The sequence below is a fragment of the Cardiocondyla obscurior genome, linkage group LG03 (genome assembly GCF_019399895.1).
Source record: "Cardiocondyla obscurior isolate alpha-2009 linkage group LG03, Cobs3.1, whole genome shotgun sequence".
NCBI lineage: Eukaryota > Metazoa > Arthropoda > Insecta > Hymenoptera > Formicidae > Cardiocondyla > Cardiocondyla obscurior.
Genome location: NC_091866.1, coordinates 107,501 through 129,155, shown reverse-complemented (window position 1 = coordinate 129,155; position 21,655 = coordinate 107,501). Strand labels below are relative to the sequence as shown.

The window sequence follows — 21,655 nt, the reverse complement described above, 5'->3', positions numbered from 1 at the left end:
TTACGTCATCTACCCGATGGCGTTCCGAAACTTAAAGTCCGTTATACAATGGACGCGTATTTTACGAAGTTGGTAACGCTCGTTTTGCTCCAACTCTACTGCAAAGTGCAACCCTGCTAGAATTATGGTATGATGAAAACCAAGTGAAAAACAAGCAAGGCAACCCGATCCCGACTGGTTAGACTCCACTCTGACAGCTCTGACCTCGTTCTAACCCGATTTTAATTCTCGATGGAAACTTAGCCACCGTCACCGTTTGCAGTTTCAACAGTTTCAATTACGATTCTCGTTCTTGGACGGGCTGGAGTATCTGGAGTGGCTGGAGTTCAGCCGCTGGTGGAATTCCATCTCATGCCAGAACGCTTCGGAACTGCTCCAGACGAGATTCTACCCTTAATTTATTGGCCATCGTGCACATAAATACAATGAACACGAAGGAGAAAGAGAAATACATCGAAGAATTTGATTTCCCGTATTGCGACGAATCATCCAAGTATGAAAAAGTTGCGAAAATCGGTCAGGGGACTTTTGGGTAAGCACAACTTTTTATTTGTTTATCGAATTTAACGTATTTAATACACGTGCAAAAGAATAAACGTGTTTTTATCTTATTTTTGTAATCGAATAAAAGTATAAGCTAGCAACATGATGACATTATTACACAAGATTGGCCTGGCTCTGTGTAAACTTGGGGTGACCATTCACTGAAATAATGTATAATTGAATAATAAAATTCTTTGTGTAATATGTACTAATACTTGATGATTAAGAGTAGAATTATTGTATTTTTTTATTAGCACATTTAATTTTACTTATTTTCTAATTTATATATATAATTTGTAGAGAAGTGTTTAAGGCTAAGGATAAGAAAACAAACAAGAAATTTGTTGCAATGAAGAAAGTATTGATGGACAATGAGAAAGAAGGAGTAAGTTAATCTTATAATTTTACAATTATTTTAAATGCATTATACTATAAATTCTTAATTAAATCTTTGAATTAATAATTTGATATAAACTTTTGTTACAACTTTACAATAATTTAATATATGTTAAAATTTCATTATTATTCATTATAGTTTCCTATTACGGCATTGCGAGAAATAAAGATATTACAACTGCTGAAACATGAAAATGTAGTTAACCTTATAGAAATTTGTAGAACACGAGGTACGTATACATACTTTACTTTTTATTTTTTAATAGTTGTTACAATTAGCAGTAAATGCTAATAAAAATAATTGATATTGATACACATAATAATATCAAATTTAATTAATTTTGTAATATTTTCAGCAACTCAGTATAATCGGTATCGATCTACTTTTTATTTGGTATTTGATTTTTGTGAACACGACCTGGCTGGTTTATTGTCAAATGTAAATGTAAAATTCAGTTTAGGCGAAATTAAAAAAGTAATGCAACAGTTGCTTAATGGTCTTTATTACATACACAGCAATAAGGTAAAAAATTATACAATATTTTACATTTTTTTAAATAATACATTTTAAATGTACATATATTAAATATAATGTTTTTTTTATGTATTTTATTTAATTTAATGTATTTTATTTAACATTTAAATTTTTTCAGATTTTACATAGAGACATGAAAGCTGCTAATGTTCTAATAACAAAGAATGGCGTATTAAAGTTAGCTGATTTTGGTTTGGCACGAGCATTTAGTGCAAAAAATGGCCATTCAAACCGCTACACTAATAGAGTTGTGACACTTTGGTATAGACCACCGGAACTGTTGCTCGGTGATAGAAATTACGGACCTCCTGTGGATTTATGGGGCGCTGGATGTATAATGGCCGAAATGTGGACAAGGTCTATATGCCATTTAATGATTATATTGCATGTGATTCTTATAAGTAATCGTGTTGTTCTGTATCAATTAAAATTCTTTAAATTCACAGATCTCCCATAATGCAAGGAAACACGGAGCAGCAACAGCTTATATTGATCTCGCAGTTGTGTGGTTCGATAACGACCGAAGTATGGCCTGGTGTCGAAAATCTGGATTTGTTTAACAAAATGGATCTTCCAAAGGGGCAAAAAAGAAAAGTAAGAATCTTGTATAATGCTGGACCAAGTAATGTGGCTAGATACATTTAACTCCTTTATTTATTAATTAATTTTTTTTAATAAAAAATTTATATAAATTACATTATTAAAACCAACATTTTTTAAGTAGCAGATTTTGTCCAATTTTAATATTTGTACTTTGAATTACCTAATAAATATGTATTACAATTTTAAACAGGTTAAAGATAGACTGAAGCCGTATTTAAAGGACCCTTACGCCTGCGATCTGTTGGACAAACTTTTAATACTCGACCCTAGCAAAAGATGCGATTCTGATTCCGCGCTGAATCACGACTTCTTCTGGACTGATCCGATGCCATGCGATCTCAGTAAAATGCTAGCACAGCACACTCAGAGTATGTTTGAATATCTGGCACCACCAAGGCGATCTGTTCACATGCGACATCCACACCATCAAGTGCCTGGAGGACCAGCCAAGCCTAGTTCTAGCATGGCTGAGAGCGGTTACCAGGATCGCGTCTTTTAATGTATTTTTGTCAATATATGTATAGAAACAAATCTGCAAAGTGTCTCTCATAGTGAACATTTTACTTATTCTCGAAAACGTGTTCGTTTACTATGGGACATTCTGTATATGTTCTATATTTTATACATATGTAGAATAAGTTTTATATAAATGGCTGTCATATATTGTGTAATTCCATCCTAATGTTACCAATTTTTGATACAATTCTAATATAGTTATTAAAGTTATTTTAATAATTAAAAATATATATAATTTATTATTGTTTCCACGTTAAATAAAGGAATGTGGAATGTACGCACAACTGACAAATGTATATAAAAATATATGATACAAATATAAAACAATGGTAGCAGAAGGAACGCAACAGCTGAAGCGTGAAGTTGTCGTAAATGAGGTTAGGTAACCGGTTACCTCTGAACACAACACGACTCGTATCTCGTTAGAAAAACTGGTGCAATACATTTTGCAAAGAAGTGATATAATACTAAGAGTTTTAAGTTGCCTACAAGGAAATTATACAGCAGCACCGATGTTTCCGAAACATGTTAATACTACATTATTGTGCGGCTCCAAAGAGTTGAGCAAATCATTTATGTTTGAGGTGCGTAATTTTTATTTTTATGCATATCATACAAAAGTTAAACGACTGTCGAAGCTATGCACTTGTCGCGCATATATGTGTCGACATTTCCCAGAAGAGAGTTTTCAAAGACTTTTCCGTAGGCCGCGACGTACTGGGCGGAAGAAGGACAACGAGTCGCTTACATTACTCCAATGCCTCTGGAAAGTCAACCCGCGGCTTGTCACGATAGAAGTAATCCAACGGTCACGGCTCTAAAACTAATGAGATTTATGTGAGATGTAATGCAACAGGTTTTTTTTTTTTTTTTTTTTTTTTTTGCACAATCCGTCGTCGTTCTCGCTGCTTCTTGAAGCCTCAAGACTTTTATGGACGCTTTGGATGCATTATTTGTAAAATAGAGCTACTTCTGCTAACGTGAATCAACTTTATAATAAATCTAGCTCGATTTAACTTGTCTTATAAAATATGTATATTGTAGATACATATTGCACGTGGCGTATGACAATTAATGTCTTGATATTAATTCACGCAGATATTTGTCGGATTACGAGGCTCTCGTGGGGCAGCTTTTTAAATTGCATACTTATGCAGCCGTACCTTCCGTGATTCTAATAGACAGCCTGGACAATTACCTCAATTTCGGAGCTACTAAAAGTGACGACTCGAGTACGCGCATTGCCAAAGTCTGCGCCTCGATACTTCATTCCGCAAAAGCGTGTTCGCGGGTCTTGAAAAAAAACGTAAGTAAAGAATTGTGTTAGAAATCAATTCACACCTTTGATTTGCAAACCATTTTTTTTAACTGTCTTCACAAAATAATCGTGGCTTCTAATTTACATTAATTAAAGCTCAGATAATTTTAATTCAATTTTTTTTAATTCAACATTTAATGAATTTTATAAAACGACAAAAATGGAATGGCATCATTAGTGAGAATTATCTGATAATGAACTTTGGCGTTAATAAAAATGTTTAATATATATTACAGGTGCACGTGTGCATATGGAGCAGTTCGAACCTTATTAATAATTTCATTCGAACAATGTACTTCCGCAACGTTTGGCATTTAACGGAAAAAGAAGACGGGAAAATGATAGTGGTGGAAAAATTTCCCGTTGGATCATTATTAGAACGATCGTACGTGTATCATAAATTCGAGGATGGGATACGGGTTCTCGCACAAATATTATATCATTCAATCGACTGATATCTATCTGCGATTCTCAAACATATTTCTCTGTACCTGTAAGTATAATATACTTTCTGATATATGTATAAATGTATGTATATAATATACATATATTACATATATTACACAATAAATATCTATAAATATCTGAAAAAAAAAAAAAATTACAGAATATAAAGCTTTTTTACCAGTTTGTTCTTTCTTAATTCACGCTTTGTGTTCCATGTGTTTTTCAGCTCTTCGCCACGTTTTCCACACGTTCCACGCACGTTTTGGTTTCGTAATTTAACACACATGCTTCACACATGTCGCGAGCCTCGAACAGGTTAAAGGACAGAGTAACAAGTTAATTAATTAATAAGGAAAAATAAATTATTTTTAGAGGCGTTACCTTTTTTTTTTCGTATTAATTTTTAAACAAGCGTGACGTAATGGCGCGCAAGAGGGAAAAAATCGCATGCGTTTCGAGCGCGAGCGACTTTCGATATGCATGCGCTCAAGTTCAGAAACTTCAGACGAAACGGCGTCAATGGCGCCGAGCCGCTGCAGGTCGCGCAGTATTATTGACATAATGATAATCGGCTTCGTATAACTTCGTCAGTAAATCGGACGCGGTATCAACGGTATAATGCAGCCGAACAAGATCTCTTTTCCTCTGCTCCAGGAGATGCTGCGTAAGCAAACCATTCGATCGAGCCTGGAGCTAGTGATCCTTGCTCATTTTGAGATCGAGCGCATCTCTACTAAAAGTGGCCGAGGTTAAGAAGCACGTTAACTTATTAAATAAAATTTAGTTTGTATTATATTTTTTATGTTGCCATTTTTCTGGTGAATCCATCAAGTATATTACATATTATTATATATATATATATATATTTTTTTTTTTTTTTCTTTTTTTGCATATTTACTTATTTACTTTTCAACTGCACTTTCTTTTCAAGACAGTTTTATCATCGCAAACGGATTATATCAAATAAAAACTTAACGAGGAGGCTTACGCTTAATTTTTGATCGCCATTCCATCCACTTGATTAGTTGATAAATAACGACGACTGGTCACGCACGTTCAAGAAATGAATCTTTAGTCAAAGGTAAGTTAAACACAGATTTTGTGGTCAAATATTCAGTGGCAACAATATCGCTATAAAATTTTTCATTGGTTCCTTAAAAACTGGCAGATAACGAAGACGTTCTCCCTCTTGAGTACCCCTGTTCTATAACGAGCTTGTTCACTAAAAAATGCATTCCGTCGGTCAAACAACCAGTTTTAAATCAGTTTCGAATTCCTGATGACTCACATGCAATCTCAGGCCCAGCACGTGTCGTGCATCCGTATTGCGTGAGCAGAAAGAAAGAAAGAAAGAAAGAAAGTGAAAACATAATCACTGGACATCATTTCTGTTACTTCTCACTTGCACGATTAATGTTGTAAATTTCATTTACATTTTGATCGTGGAGAGGATTTCGTTTACGAAATATTAATTAATACTGAGATTGCCGTTTTTTCGAGACTATATTTGTAGGTTTTATGCGATCTGTCATGCATGAAAGTGTAATGATTTTATTTATTTAAGCACTTCTTCAAGGAGATCCTCAGTGGAAAGTATCTATGTTTAAAAAGTAGACATCTTGTTTTCAATTTTAAATTCAGCCCAGTCTTAATTTAATCTAGCCTAATTTTTTAATTTAATTTTTTTTTTTTATTCCCTCACAAATTCTTTATCAATTTTTTTTAACAATTAATATATATGTACAAAAGTCCAAAGTTTAAAGAGCGATGATCGGGCCGTAAGACGCGTCCGTAAGATCGTTTTAAACAAAGTTATCTGGAAAAAAAAAAATTTTGCAGAGTGACAGAAATGCCAGGCTTGCCCGAGGTGGTTGAAAAGAGTCAAAGCTGCCGTGATTTCTAAACTTCGGGAACGCTATATGCATCCCTTCTCCGGGCAAGGATCGGGGCCCCGTTGGAAGAAAAACGCAGAGTGCCGGAGTGTCGGAGTGCTACGAATATCAGGCCGTTGCGGAGGCTGCTCCAAGCCTGGCAAGTGGCAAGTGCCAGTTGATCCGCGGCATTCGCTACGGTTGGTCACGCTTCACGCGGTTATTCGGATCAAGAGTCCCTTTCCGGCTGTCCTTTTCTTCGTGGCATAATTCACCTAGGACCAAATCTGCGGGTCGTAGATCGGAAAACTGATGAGTCTCGCGGTACGCAGCATCCGGATAAAAAGGCCGACGAGCAGGAATGCGCTGCGCACCGTGGACATAGGAATGTAGCGGGTGTACGTGTATAGAGTGTTGCACGCGTGTTGGCGGCGTGTTTTGCAGACAAGTTCTGCCGTTCCTTCATCATTTTCTGAGAAACGCATCGAGAGAATTGGCGAGAACACGATGGTGCTCCTGTCGATACGAGCCGCTGTACTCTTGCTGTTCGTCGTTGATTTCGATGCCGCGGCGGCTAACACCGTAACGTCGGCTAAGGTACTCGAGCGATCTCTTTTTACTTTTATTCGTTTGCGCGAATTGTCTCGGGAGAGCCGGTCTCAAATGTTACATTCGATCCCTCGACGCTTTAAAATAATTTTTTAATCGCGTAAGTGCAATGAAAGTACATTTTCTTGTAAATATAGTGTTGGAGATTTACAACACTAGCGTTGGTTTGTCGATTTTCTCGCTACTCTTACATTTATATATAATTATGCACAAGCAACTTTTTTTATTTCCTCAAACTTTACTTTAAAGAAACACAAAAATTATTATTTTTTTTTAATTTTTATTTTTTTTTTGTGAATTCCGTATTATATTTTACATTAAATTAAAAAGACATAAAGAGAAACGTTGAAGAAATTTCGCGAAATAAATTTGCCAAGCTGAGAACTTGAATTTTAAATGAAAGATCGTAAAAACGAGAATAAAACGCCGTGGTGTAACATTTAAAAGAATTGTTAAGAGGAAGCTTAAACGAGCGAAACTTTCACTGTTCTTAGCAATTGTATCAATTTAGCAATTACACCAATTCCGTTCTAGAGCGGCGATAATATCACGCCGGCAATACAAAACGGGAAAGAAAAACTATGGCTTTGCGCCTGCAATTTGCGTCTAATGACAATGATTACACGTTTGCTGCAAATTTAACTGCCAATCGAAGAAATTATATTAAATTACATGCTTTTCAATTGTCGGAAAGATTCGTAAATAAGAATATATATTTATCGATTAGATTATAATAGATAAGAACAGTTTGAACATGTTTTAACCGTGACTAATACTTTTATTCTTAAAATTGATTGAGCAAATCGAATAAAAAGAAAAAAACGTCCGGCTAAACTAACAAGCAACACGACGCGCTAATTATAAGTAGATCGAAAAGTTAAATATCGTTCAATATTTGGGACCGATCGTTTCTTAAACGAGAGAATGTGTACAAGATTATAAGAAATCGAGCGGCTCGATCAATTTCCACGATGATAACGTAATCGCTTGAGCACGCTTCAACGCAGCGGTCGAAGAGAAAATAATTTTCCTTTATATCGTGGCCATTCGTTTCCTCCTTATCAAATTAATTATGATAAAAGACGACCGACTAACCGTACAACTATTCCCTTCCCGTCGAGGTTTCCGCCAGCAAGACGTCACGATGCAATGTGGTCGGGCAATCATTTACTTTACGAATATATAATTAGATGGCTTGCACGTAACACGCATATTTAATTCTAGAACGGTACTTGGGATATTTTACACCCTAGACGTTTTCCTCGCTGCTTCGATTCTGACAAAGTCCTATTTTGCATTTTCTTTGTTATGGAGATGTTTTTGTGAGAAGTAGAAGTTGAGGAAAAAAAGTTGTTCGTGTGCATATAATTATATGGAAATGTTACAGTTGTATATAACAAATATTTTTACAAAGTATATAAAAGAATATTCTAATTTTTTGATTTTTTGATTTTTTTATTACGTACAGAATGTTGTATAATTTAGTCGCTATATTATTTTTACAAAAACCGTGTAAAAATTGTTTGTCGCTTTTGTGATTTTCATGCCTTATTAATAGAAATTAAAACAATTTATTACAGGAAGAGTGCAGGAAAAGGATAGCCGAATGCACCATGAACGGTGGTGGAAGCACACCGGTGTGCGGAAGTGACGGAGTCACGTATTCCAATCAATGTCAAGTCATTTCTAAACAATGTCAAGGTGTATCCGTCCTTATCAAGCACACGGGGCCTTGTCCAGGTGAGTATCTTTTATTTTTATCCTGCTAACAGAAACAGAACAGGAAAAATGTTTTAAACTGCTATTCAAGTTTTGTTTCGAGCTTTTTCCATCTTTCTTATCTTTGCTTGAAAATTGCAGGCTTTTTTTTTTTTTTTTCTTTTGTTTTTGCATTCTTGCTTTTGCATGTTAAATGAAAATTGAGATAAACGGTCGAATTAACACATGTGACTTTATTTCAGAGACCCCAGCTTGCTTTTCGGCGAGATTGACTGCTCGGCTGGGCATAAGGCCCAACTGTTTGCCCGATGGAACGTACGCGCCGATCCAGTGTCACGCTGAGACCGAGTATTGTTGGTGCGTTACGCCGCAAGGCCGGCCGTTGCCCGACACAACGGTAAGACACAAAAAACCGAGATGTTTGAGAGCCGGTTCCAGATCTGCTGCTTCCACTAGGAGTGGCCAGAGGCGACGCTCGCCGACTAGAAAACAACGCAGACAGTATGTCAGCAATAGGCATCGAAACACCTGCGATCGCACCGAAAAGTCCAAATTCAACGCAAATCTCATCGAAAATTTCAAAATTGAATACAGGCGGACTAATATATCTGCTGACGGTGAGTGCACGAACGTAATTATCGGTAACAATTAGTCTTTCGCCTTCCGATTAGCGTAATTATCGGTTGGCGCAAAGCACCGTAATTTTAAAAGTTAGAAGACTGCTGATAGACGATGTCTGCGTAAGTTCAGTACCTCAGTCTGCATTGCTTTCCTGTTGATAGATGATAAGAACGTCGAGCGGGTGTTGTCGTGGAAATTCCTCATGCTGGATCAGAACGCGGACGGCTACTTAGATAAAACGGAATATAAGGAGCTCAGAAGACTCGCGAAGAAGGCGGTGAGGCCAAAGAAATGCGCACGCACGTTCGCACGCACGTGCGACCTAAATCGGGATTTAAAACTATCCAAGCAGGAATGGGGTGCCTGTCTCGCCAATGATTTCACTCGTAAGTAACATACATACCGCACGTCTTCTTTCGAGTAGTTAACCACTGGACAATAACACGACGTATACGACAATAAGCATTCACGCAACTAAGTCTTAAAAAAAAAGACCTACGTGTTAATTTCTTATCGTTTGCATTATCATTTTCTTTAGTATCAAAATAATTCATTTAATGATATAAAAAATGTATATATATATATATATATATATATATATATATATATATTATTATATATAAATAATAAGTGAATAGCTTTAAAAAATAATACTAAAAAAGTTGAAACTTGAGGCCTAATAACACACGTCCAAATTAAATCTCTTACATTTTAATATTTAATAACATATTTCAAGGAGAAAACAATCGGTGCTGGATACGTGGGTCATGTCCCTTGTTAGATGCTGTATTTTATGCTGTCTCGCGTCGTTTATCGCCGTGTCACTTGTACAAACTTTTAAATTAGAAACCAAATTCTCACTTGCAGTCCCGAGTGACTTTTTGATCCGTACATAATTGTGAACGGATGAAAAAGAAGCAATCGTACATAGCGGCGACACATAAAAAACTCTAGAAATATTTTAAACAAAAGTTTCGCAGGGTTTGAGATATGGAAAGTTGCGTCAAACGAAAAAAAAAGGAGGACAATTCTCCTTTGGGCCGCGATCAGGCGGAGGAGGAATGTTATTTCGACGTCTAAATCGCGGCTTAAATTAACGGCGATACCACCGCAACAGGATGTCACGCGTGGTCAAGGACCACATGCGCCCGTCATGTTGACTCGCTTAACATTTGTAAATCCTGCCGGAAGTTGCCTACACGAATGCACGCGTGCGACCGGTTGCTGAAGAATTGAAGTAATTGACCTCATGTACGAGCTAAATTCTCGCCCATGCGTCATGACGGCAATGATTATTTGCTATTTATGACTGTCTAATAACGAGTAAACCACCGCGTTATTTCTCGGTGTTACTTCTCGATGAAACAGAGACACAGCACTCTCCGTTTGCATTATTTATTTAAACGCGTAGAACAAAAATTTTCAAAGAGCAGAAAATTAATTTATATCCACAAAAAAAGAAATATAATTCTGCGATTAAAAGTATAAAAAGTTTTATATTTAATTCAAATATGTATGTTATTCCAGATAAGTTATAGTAATTCATGTAATTTTTACAGTTCTGAAAGGCAGTCCAGCCATTGGTAATCCCATTCAATCTCTGCCGTTTAACGACGATAATTCAGATACTAAGGAAGAAAGCGACGGTAAGTTTGATAATACATATATTGTAACATTTTGCTGTTAAATAAATCAGTATTTTTCTACATTTCTGTACATGGATATCTGACTATTATAAATATTTCTTTGCAGCGAACGATTGCATATCGGACAGAAGATCGGTGCTGGAAGATCAGAAACAGCGGGAAGAAAAATTTTATGTTCCACAGTGCATGTCCGACGGTAGATATCACCGAGTACAATGTTATTCGGGTTATTGTTGGTGCGTATATCAGGACACAGGTAAGCCGATACCAGGAACGTCTTCGAAAGATCGCACACCGAATTGTAATCCAGTTCCAACTCCCAGTAGACCTATGAAAGGTAAACGTAATCCGTTTTCTTAAAATTTACTCATTAAGTATAAATTGTGTATTCTAAATTAAACATTAGTTCTTTAACGCACATAGGATGTCCAGAGTTTAAAAAACAATTGTTTCTCCGGGATCTAATGACTCTCATGCAACAAAAAATGGAAGCATCCAGTAACGATTCTAGCGAAACCACCGTTAAATGGCCGGCTTCTAAAGAAGAAAGAATAGCCACGTGGCACTTTGTGATGCTTGATAAGAATAAAAATAAGGTATTCGACGAAAGACAATATTCGACTAATTTTTTTCTTATTAACATATATGAAATAATATATTATAATAAAAGAATAAAATGTGTGTGTATGTAATGTATTCAACACAAGTACTGGCGGAACAATTTTCAGTCAACTAATTGTATTTGTATAACTTTACGTACGTATGCATTTACATTTGCAGGTTTTAGAAAAGAAAGAATGGAAAAGTTTTCGCACAATGGTAGCAAACAACAGACAACTCCGAAGATGTGGTAAGAAATTACCAAGATATTGTGACATTAATAACGATAGACGGATTAGTATGACAGAATGGCTCAGCTGTCTCAATGCTCAACGTCCAACAACAGGTAATATAATAATTTTACTTTATTTTACTTTTCGTTTCGTAAAAATATTTTTTTAATATTTGTCAACTTTTGGTGCATTTTAGGTGACGATCCAGAAAAAACATTAACTACACCGAAAAGATTAGGCCCAAATCCACTAGACCAGTTTCTCAACGACGACTAACACACTATGTGATAACTTGTGTTCGCGATTCCAGAGAGAATAAAGAGACACTCATCTTTTTTATAAATTATCAAGTAGGTACTAGAATTTTAGAAATCAATGTGTCATTTTTTAATAATATTACCCTGATATGTTATCGGAAAGCATAAATTTTTAGCGATAAACGCAATTTTTATACTTAAAATTTTTTAATTGAAAAAATCTTAGCTTTCTTTTTATTTCATCTCTTTTGCTCATATTTTAGTTTAAATTCTAGTAATTTGCAAATTTGCTTATGGAATAATTTTGTCATATTGGCAATTATTAATATCACGGTGTAATTATTGGTATGTGTGTACTCTTATTATCACCTAGTCCATAAATAATCTTTTAAATAATTGAATCACGGAAAACAAATTTAGAAAAGGATCTTGAATAAAGGAATTTTTATAGCATTTTTCTCAACATCGAGCTCTTGTATATCTTTATCCATTTGCCTCTTTAATCACAAAAATTAGCATTTAATTAAGTATTTACACATTTTTAGTTTATGAAACAATTCGTAATTTAGTAAGAAGTATTTAGTGTATTCTATTTACAAATACACATTTTTTTACGAACACAAATATAGTTTTTTTTCATAAACATAAATTATTTGCTACATATTACGGAAATAGCAAATACGCATTCGGAACAAGTATTTGTACAAGTCTATCGTTTGAAAAAATATAAATCTAATTTGTGCGCGTGCATATTTTTTCATATATACATGTATAACTTTTTTCATTTATATACATTTCTCATATAACTTTTACAGATTTTAGATGCTATTTCTCGATCAACAATGTATAATCTTTTATCTCCTATTGTACATACACAATAAATAAAAGTTAAAATTTAAATATTCCAAAATACACGTTCATAATTTATATGAACGTAATTTGTGGATAAATAATTGCCTCTCGAGTTCAATCCATCTTTTTGGCACCTCGTGTTCTCCATGCAACCAGCAAATTCCACGAGAAGTACAAAGAAAAAGAATGAACCTGTGAAGCTAGAAGAATAAAAGCATACCACAGTACACCGTACGGTAAGCCCTAAAAAAAATGAAACATATGTACTTCTACTTATTTTACATTAAAAAAAAAATGTTTTAATTAAATTTTTTAAGAAATCCTGTAAATGTATTTCAACATAATTTTGAAAACAATTGTACCTGCCACAAATGAATGTCCTCAGACTTGCCTACAGTCAAGTATGTCCAGACTTCCTTAAAGTAATATACAATGGCATAAATCAATGGGCCATAACCCAGTAAAATAACACCTATCATATATTTCTGCAGAGTTTTAATTTTATTTTTTTTTATTGCTGAAAGAGCAAGGAAGGATAATGGCATACTAATGCACCATATGTATTCCCAGTACAATGGCTGAAATAGAAGAAAAAAAAACAAAAATTAGACAAGATTAAACTTAAATATACAGCATATAATTATTTCATATCTATCTCCAACCAGTTGAAAAATTACACTGAGTACTACAACCATAATTTATTGAAACTTATTATACCTGTGGTATTTGTAACTCTTCAATTTCTAAAATAAATATGTCCATACGATCTAATATGTCTGCAGATAGCTTGGCAAGCATAACGAAGAATAATAGGTAGTGAAAAAATATACAATACTTGAGTCGTGATTTGTTTGTTGCACTGAAAACAAGCATATTTCGTATTTTTTATAAATTTAAAAAGAAATTAATTAAAAGTTTCGATATATTTTTGCATATTAAGTATATTGTCCATAACAGATTTATTCATTATACTATATTGAATCGGCATTGTGACTGGTAAACAATAGCTGTTGAAATCGATACGTGCAGCCAAATGCAAATTATATATTGCCGAATAACTGAATGACCGAGTGAATGAATAACACAAGTCTTTCGGAGATAACTCTACCGCGGGATTTTCTTGTTTCAGATCTTCTCACCTAATTTGATAGTGCGTCGCGATTTTCTGCCGATGGCCATAATCACTCCCATCCGTTCCTAGAGCTTGAGAGAGGGTAACTTTCGAAGCCATAATCGGCAAAGTGCACGGGTGTTAGTTGATCCCTTCTTCAAGCACTCGATTAAGAAGATATTATAGAATTCATTCGAACAATTTGAAAGGCAGTTTTTTCTTGATCGGCGAATGTTTAACTATTTTCGAGCTCCGTACAGTTAAATGAGAAACAGGAGTGAGCTCGGCAACCACGTCAGGCCTGTTCAGGCCTCGTGGCTCCGGAATACCTGGGAATCGCGTCGATTTCGTGGCAGTCGTGGGTCGCCGAACGTGAAACGAGCTGTACAGAGCTGTATTTGCCGCAATCAAGGGTGCGCTCGGAGAGTCGCTATTCTCTTCTAACGTGTAACATTTATAGAGAAGAAGAAAAAGAAAAAGATGAACGTACCTTAAATCACGTTTGTCAATCTCTGGCGAATCCGATTGGCCAACGCGGCCGCTACAGCCGCCACGTATGCAAAATGGCGCGAGGAAATTCAAGAACTCTCGATTACCTCGATTGAGATCCATATCGATAAACGAATCGATTAATAAAACGAAACCGTACGTAGAATGTAATATACATATATAATATTAGGAATAATGATGATCATCGTTATCGACAACCTGTACGCTATAAAATTTATTTTACATATAATAAATTTAAGATTATTTTTCTAATTGATAATCGCGCATTTTCAAAGGGTTTCAGCCTCCATGAAGCGGTGACTGTCGTTCACTTGACGTTTGAGTTCGACGTCGTGGAGGGGCAAATAGGAGCATAGCGTTGTTAATCGGCCGTTGGAGCCGTCGTCTGCCCCTTCGCTGCTGACGGATTTAAGATGGCTGAGGAACGTCGCGGCGGAGAACGTCTCGGCAGCGTTGACGAGCACGCGTGATTCCTTTACTGCTTTTTTTCTCTCCTCTTTTTTTATTTTCCTTTTTTTCTTTTCCTTTTCGCCACTCGCGACCGTTTGGCCACCGTTTGGCACGATTCTTCGACCGCCTCTCGATCTCGCCGCGGGCCTGTCATCATCCGCGCCTTCCTCGCGCGACGGCACCGTTGAAGGAGAGCCGCGAAGGAAAAAAAAAATGGTGTCCCGCGACACTAGCTGATTCCCGCACCTCCGATCTCGGCGAGAAGGACGATGATACCTCATACTCACTGGCGTTCTCGCCCTTGACCATCGTGAATCCCACTGGCGGTAAGTCTCTCCATCGACCTCGAACACCGCGCGTGATTTTACGCCGCGACAGAGTGACACTGCGAGCTGACATTGAAGTTGACAATCCGTTTTCGTATCTCGCGAATTCAGCGTTTACGCGAAAGACGAGAGGATTTCCACGCGAAACGACCCGCGATAGATCCAAGAGTTTAATATTGCAAAACGAAAGAGATTGGGTTCGGATTTCCTCATACGCTTACTCTCGAAAAAGTCGGAGTTGCTCCTGAATAAAACATGTCCTTTTAAATCGCATAAATTTTCTGTTCTCTCGAAATGTCAGTTTGACGTTGTATGACTTTTTGGGGTGATAATACGTTCCGAGCGAACGAAGAATAATGTGGATTAGAGAATAATGAGTCTTCGTTTGTAGCATTCATTAAAAAGCATTAAATAGCATATGTGGTATTATTAGTAGCAGTTGCTTATTGTAATTGCAACAGAATGATAACACATATGTCAATAGTTCAAGTTGCATAATATTTATAGATGTTACTCAATAGGATAATTGGATATGAATGTAGCAATCTTGTTTTTTAATGTACAAACTTGTATATTTTATTTGCACTTGATGTATAGAACAAAATATATCGATTTATGCGATTAATTTAATCAATTAATTTTGTAACGCATAAAGAATTTATTTACAAAACATTGAGTCATTTATTTTAATGTTATTGAATACTTTGTCTCGCGTATTAGAGGCATGGTGGTGCGCTGCGCTGCGCCTATACTTTTAGTAATAATTAATTTATTGTTATAATTAATTAATTGTTTAATATTTTAGATTGTCAATATGACTTCTCAATTAAATCGAAAGCGTGACTCATCCGTCAGCTTTACTCGGGCGAAAGACGATAGTGAAGATGCCGAGGATGAGATTCACATATCTCTGGCACCATATATACAAACATATCTGGCGCACAGTGGCCAGGGATTAGGATGCTGTGGTATCAGCTTACCCGTGCCCTTTGAACGGGCAGCACCACGTTCCTGGTGGAATCCTAGATTTGATTCAGAAATTCTCGAAGAACAGTATAGGAGAAGTGCCTTCCCTCAAATTAGATTAAGATTTCGGTTCGTATTAACATATAATTTATATGAGGATATCATTACCGTAAATAATATATGAATGTATATAATTGGCAATTGATTATTGGGCCAATTATTAGTTCTTTTTTGTCGATTACAGTTAAAAGGAATTGTGAGAAAAATGCCTGATAATTGTTTTGTTTGCAGGTACGCTCTTACGTATATCTTGCTAGTGTCCTTATCGTGGTTGATGTATTTTGTGATAATTGGAGTAGAAAATGAGACATTGACGTGGGCGGCAATAGCGGGTGTTTTTGGTATCGTCGGCATTATTGTTTCTGCTGTTCTTTATTTAACGCATACAGATTACTACAAATCCTACGTAGTACCGACTTCTCTGGGAGTTGCGTCAATGCTCTGTTTTTTGTCCTTACTCTTCCTTGCCTTGGTGCCACCTGACATAGATGGGCTGACTTTGGTTGGGCACTTTGCCCTGTGTTCCGAAATCTTATTAGTTATTTATACAGTGCTGCCGATGCCACTCTATGCTTGCGTGGGAATATCCACCTTGTACTCATTCATGTTTGAGTTCCTGACTGCCTATTTGTATGGCTCAAAGGACGTACGACCGAGATTTTACACAACCGAACGAACTGTACAAAATACTTCAGGAATTAATAATATGACAGCAGAAGGAGACAGAACGTTGGTACTTAGGCATGCATCTCTAAAGAATCCTTTAATTGTTGCTGGTCTACAGAATGTGATACGTAATATTAGTGATTTTACTACAGCAATTAATACAGAAACGTTATCAAGATTACGTGAAAGCAGAGACACAATGAATGTGGGATCGAGATACTCAGAAACGGTGGCTCAACGATTATACGGTACCTTAAACGACGTGAATGTTTTAACGAGATTAAATTCTAGTGTCCCAGCCATGGTAACCGCTATTAATTCCACCGTAAATTCATCGCCTGTAGATTATTATGCTAACAATAACATATTTGCCGATGATATCGACTTCTCCACGAATCTCACAATAAGGATCTTGATGCAAATTTGTATTCATTTAATAGGCATGCATATTTTGATAATGACTTTCGTGAGAATGCGTGGTACGTTTATGAAAGTCGGTCAATCCTTGCTGGTCCGTCGACAGTTGGAAGTAGAAAAACAATTAAAAGAGAAAATGATACACTCTGTTATGCCACCAAAAGTTGCAGATTGGCTCATGGAGGAAAGCGAGCGTGAAAGAGAGCGAGAAGATTCTTTAAAAAAAGGCTCGATACCATCTAATAATAGTGACATTCGTTCGTTGTTTCGCCCATTTAATATGCTCTCGATGGAAGATGTCAGTATTTTATTTGCTGACATTGTTGGATTTACTAGGATGAGTTCAAACAAGACTGCGGAGGAATTAGTGGGCATCCTAAACGATTTATTTGAACGTTTCGACGATTTGTGTGAACATCATGGTTGCGAAAAAATTTCTACATTAGGAGACTGCTATTACTGTGTAAGCGGATGTCCAGAACCAAGATCTGATCATGCAAAATGTTGCATAGAAATGGGGCTAGGTAAATAATATATTATTATACATATTATATAATTTATATATATATATAATATATAATAATTTATTATATATTATATATTAATAAAATATTTATATATATAATAATAATAATAATATTATAAATTGTATTTTAATAGCCATGATCGAAGCTATCAAGCAATTCGACATCGAACGACGGGAAGGTGTGAACATGAGGGTGGGCGTGCACACAGGTACCGTACTCTGCGGAATTGTGGGCACTAAGAGATTTAAATTTGACGTTTGGTCAAATGACGTAACTTTGGCGAATAAATTGGAGAGCACGGGAAAGCCCGGTCGTGTACATTTGAGTGAGAATACTTTGAGATTTTTGGGCGATCAATACATTACGGAGAATGGAGATATAGTCAATGGTAAGTAAAATAAATGCAAGAAAGTAAGAGAGAAATAATAATCATAATCTAAATTGTATATTACACGTGTGAATTTTTATTGTTTCAGGCGTAAAAACTTACTTTATTAGAGCTCGTAAGTCGGATTTTATGAATCAATTTATAACAAACGTCACGTCACCCAAAAGTATTTCACCATTGATGCAATCGCGGAATCGTTTAGCATCGTGCAACAATCAGGCGAAACCACGATATCATTATCTCCATATGATCACGAACGCAAGCAATTATAGAGTGAAGGCTAATTCCTTGCCCAGTATTTTGGATTCCGAAAACGATGGCGATATGGATGAGAAAGAGGATTCGAATAAGAGTCCAACGTCTACCGCTAGTTACGGCAAGAAGAAAGTGAGGAATAAACCACGGAGATATTTACAGAGACAACGAACAACCGAAGAAATGACACCTTTAGAAATCGAAGAGGGAAGGAATATCGCTATGGAACGAGCAAAAGCCGATATTCAGACATACGAAGAATGCAATGGATTTAAACGGGTTAGTAGCTCATTGTTCTTTTTTTTAATAGTGGCTTTATAATTGATCATTGCTATAAATTACTTCGTAGGTCCCTCTAAACAATGGCGTTGAAATGGACCCGAATCCTGTACCTTCTAGTCCTTTATTATCTGGTCAAGAGCCAATTAGTAATGCTTCTTCCATTTGCAGTAGAAAAGATTCCGGTATCAAGAGCAACAGCAGACGAAGTAGTATACAACAGCAGGTACATTTTAATAAATTAAATATATTTTCAAGAATATCTTAGTGCTGAATAAATTATTTTATCGTATTTTTTTTTTTTTATGACTTTACAGTTATTTTTAATGAATGGCATGACTCAAGGAGATCTATTGGGACATAGAGTTAGTGGCTATTATACTTCTAGTTCAACATTAAACTCCACTCATGAACCTTCGTCATCGGTGCCTCCTTATCCATTTCCTCCAATGGTAACTGACACGTTCGGCGCGTGCTTTCATAAATTACGAAAGCAATCTGATCTCCAATTAATTAGGTAAGACAATTTAATTTTTAGAGTGTTTTATAAGTTGCGATAGAAATTAAATAGATTGCGATAGAAAAAAAAAAAAAAAAAAAAATTATTTTTTTGAAGGTGTGTTCAAGACAACGTGAGCTCCCAGCGTTCATATTTTGTCAAGCCGCCACTATCAAGCGTTACTCTTTTCTTCAAAAACAAGGAAATGGAGAAAGAGTACCGAGAAAACGCACACAAAGTTAGCGAGGGAATAGGTGATAATCCGCCTACTTTGGCTACTTCGAGATTTAACACGTACTTTGACATTTTGATATCTGCTCTGGTTTACACGGCTAATGTAATCTCGTTGTTTCTTTTATGCAAACCAACGATTTATTACACGATATTTTCCGTGCTCGCCACCACCGCTCAGGTAATCGCGGTGTTGCTTTGCATTCGTCAGATACTTTATCCGAACGCCGCTCACGCGACGTTTACTCAAAAGATCTTTAAAGTTTTCTCCCGATGGTATCCGTGGCACATCTGCGGTGCGATCTTAGTCGGTTTACCGATCATTTCTATTTTACTGAATTTCACGTGCAATAGTTTTCGAAATCTCAACAATTTTGAATACTACTACAGCTACTTGATCTTTGTCGGACTAGTCCACTTTTGCAATTTTACGCAGCTCAACTGTTGGATGAAAAATCTGCTGGTCACCCTCACCGGCATACTATTCATATGTCTTGTGGTTAGTCATATATCGCCATATTATCAGGAGAATCTCATTAGTAATAAAAGTAATAACAATCGTATCAACGACTCGCAGTTAGGTGCGCTGAATTCGAATTTTATCAAATCGTTTGCAAGCGAACTGAATGATGTAAGTTTTTTAAACGGTGCAAAAAATCTCACCGCCGCTGCTTCGACGAGAACACCGTCGTCTGTCGTGAAATCTATAGAAGAACGAGAAGAATTATCTACAACTCGTGGACTATCTTATACTAAGTATAATGAGAGATTGTACAACTCGGAGATATATTTGGATGTGGTACTGCTACTGTTACTAGTCTGGTTCCTGAATCGAGAATTTGAGATTAGTTATCGATTGTGCTTCCACGGTAATGCGGTAGCGGCTCGCGATAAGACGCGCGTGCAATCAATGAAGAATCAGGCAGACTGGTTGTTACACAACATCATACCTAAGTATGTGGCCGATCAGCTGAAAACCACCGCCAAATATTCGCAGAATCATAAGTCCGTGGGCATTATTTTCGCCAGTATCGTTAATTTCAATGAGCTGTACGACGAATCATATTTAGGTGGTAAAGAGTACTTGCGCGTGCTCAATGAACTTATAGGTGACTTTGACGAATTATTGGAAAGATCGGAATACGCAAATGTTGAAAAAATTAAAACAATTGGCAGTACATTCATGGCTGCGAGTGGTTTAAATCCACAAGTCAGACAGCAAAGTGAACATGAATACACACATCTGTTTCAACTGGTGGAATTTGCCTTGACAATGCACAAAGTGATATACGATTTTAATCGGGATCTACTGGGTTTCAAGCTAATATTGCGAATCGGTTTTAATTATGGTGATGTTACAGCTGGCGTAATTGGCGCTACCAAACTTTATTACGATATCTGGGGTGACGCAGTTAATATAGCATCGCGTATGGATTCCACCGGAGTTGCTGGAAGGATACAAATGGCTAGCAATTGCTTAGATGCCTTATCTGAAGGATACGAATTCGAGCCGCGCGGACAGGTGTACGTTAAGGGTAAAGACAACATGGATGTGTTCCTGCTGAAAGGTAAAAAAAATGTTTGCGAAGCATAACAGTCATCACGCCGGTGAAAGAAAACGTAAAGCCTTATTCGTTGACTGCTCAACCTTATTAGCAAAAGATATTTATAAACAAGATATATCATTGTATTTTTATAAAAAATATCGAACGATAATTGAATCTAATGAGAAAAAGGTATATTGCGAGAAAATTATCCGAGATCTGCCTTTGTCTCGAGTACAAAACAGAATCAGTGACGAAGGGATCTTTTTTTTAGAAGCGTTTTATGTTCTTGAACATCGAAGTGGTAATTATTCAACATATATATATATATATATATATATATATATATATTTATTATATGGATACCACGAGTAAATTTTTTGCACGAATATATATGTATACTTAAACGTCAAACTCGAAGTGCAATTGATGTTGTTTCCTAAGTCAAGTCACGAAAAGATTATCTTTCACGATTGAACGATTGAGTGATGATGAAACGCTTGTGCGATATTTTAAAAGGATTTACCGTAAGTTAATATGTGTGACATTTTATCCTACTCGATATTCTAAGAGCAACAGCGAAGTGCGTCCGACGTGATAAGAATTCAACGAAACTTGAATACCCCGTTAATTATGAATTAAATAAATTTTTTTAAATAT

General features: G+C 36.2%; 5 protein-coding genes across 6 annotated transcripts in view; 4 read left to right on the top strand and 1 right to left on the bottom strand.

Annotated features, from left to right (window-relative positions):
* The first annotated feature begins 17 nt into the window (after nucleotides 1-17).
* Cdk9 (Cyclin-dependent kinase 9) lies at nucleotides 18-3,345 on the top strand. Its single transcript, XM_070675316.1, has 7 exons — nucleotides 18-532; nucleotides 844-928; nucleotides 1,079-1,169; nucleotides 1,296-1,462; nucleotides 1,593-1,831; nucleotides 1,921-2,068; nucleotides 2,268-3,345. Exons 1-7 carry the CDS (start codon nucleotides 426-428, stop codon nucleotides 2,574-2,576), a joined length of 1,146 nt encoding a protein of 381 aa, XP_070531417.1. The 5' UTR covers nucleotides 18-425; the 3' UTR covers nucleotides 2,577-3,345.
* On the top strand, nucleotides 3,044-4,734 carry LOC139113872 (uncharacterized). The gene is made up of 5 exons (XM_070675322.1): nucleotides 3,044-3,177; nucleotides 3,300-3,430; nucleotides 3,692-3,899; nucleotides 4,148-4,404; nucleotides 4,585-4,734. The coding sequence occupies exons 1-4, from the start codon at nucleotides 3,106-3,108 to the stop codon at nucleotides 4,364-4,366; spliced, it is 630 nt and encodes a 209-aa protein (XP_070531423.1). The 5' UTR covers nucleotides 3,044-3,105; the 3' UTR covers nucleotides 4,367-4,404; nucleotides 4,585-4,734.
* A 158-nt stretch (nucleotides 4,735-4,892) lies between these two features.
* Magu (SPARC related modular calcium binding-like protein magu) lies at nucleotides 4,893-12,379 on the top strand. 2 transcript variants are annotated; one of them, XM_070675301.1, is made up of 11 exons: nucleotides 4,893-5,106; nucleotides 5,294-5,439; nucleotides 6,198-6,826; nucleotides 8,419-8,578; nucleotides 8,800-9,174; nucleotides 9,340-9,564; nucleotides 10,738-10,824; nucleotides 10,931-11,161; nucleotides 11,248-11,420; nucleotides 11,605-11,770; nucleotides 11,854-12,379. In XM_070675301.1, the coding sequence occupies exons 3-11, from the start codon at nucleotides 6,737-6,739 to the stop codon at nucleotides 11,931-11,933; spliced, it is 1,587 nt and encodes a 528-aa protein (XP_070531402.1). In that variant the 5' UTR covers nucleotides 4,893-5,106; nucleotides 5,294-5,439; nucleotides 6,198-6,736; the 3' UTR covers nucleotides 11,934-12,379. The 2 variants fall into 2 exon arrangements, with proteins under 2 accessions (XP_070531402.1, XP_070531403.1); XM_070675302.1 differs by having other exon boundaries at nucleotides 5,290-5,439.
* Nucleotides 12,380-12,387: 8 nt separating this feature from the next.
* On the bottom strand, nucleotides 12,388-14,406 carry Jagn (jagunal). Its single transcript, XM_070675324.1, has 4 exons — nucleotides 13,906-14,406; nucleotides 13,484-13,625; nucleotides 13,129-13,344; nucleotides 12,388-13,009 (listed from the first exon to the last, which is right to left on the bottom strand). Exons 1-4 carry the CDS (start codon nucleotides 13,995-13,997, stop codon nucleotides 12,881-12,883), a joined length of 579 nt encoding a protein of 192 aa, XP_070531425.1. The 5' UTR covers nucleotides 13,998-14,406; the 3' UTR covers nucleotides 12,388-12,880.
* A 339-nt stretch (nucleotides 14,407-14,745) lies between these two features.
* Ac13e (Adenylyl cyclase 13E) overlaps nucleotides 14,746-21,655 on the top strand; it is a 7,869-nt gene continuing 959 nt past the window's right edge. The window contains exons 1-8 of the mRNA XM_070675265.1: nucleotides 14,746-15,163; nucleotides 15,969-16,258; nucleotides 16,421-17,796; nucleotides 17,933-18,187; nucleotides 18,276-18,721; nucleotides 18,792-18,947; nucleotides 19,039-19,238; nucleotides 19,338-21,655. The exon at nucleotides 19,338-21,655 is cut by the window's right edge and continues 959 nt beyond it. Of these exons, the coding sequence (XP_070531366.1) occupies nucleotides 15,978-16,258; nucleotides 16,421-17,796; nucleotides 17,933-18,187; nucleotides 18,276-18,721; nucleotides 18,792-18,947; nucleotides 19,039-19,238; nucleotides 19,338-21,045 (4,422 nt within the window). The 5' untranslated portion in view covers nucleotides 14,746-15,163; nucleotides 15,969-15,977 and the 3' untranslated portion in view covers nucleotides 21,046-21,655. The remainder of the gene's footprint in view (nucleotides 15,164-15,968; nucleotides 16,259-16,420; nucleotides 17,797-17,932; nucleotides 18,188-18,275; nucleotides 18,722-18,791; nucleotides 18,948-19,038; nucleotides 19,239-19,337) is intronic.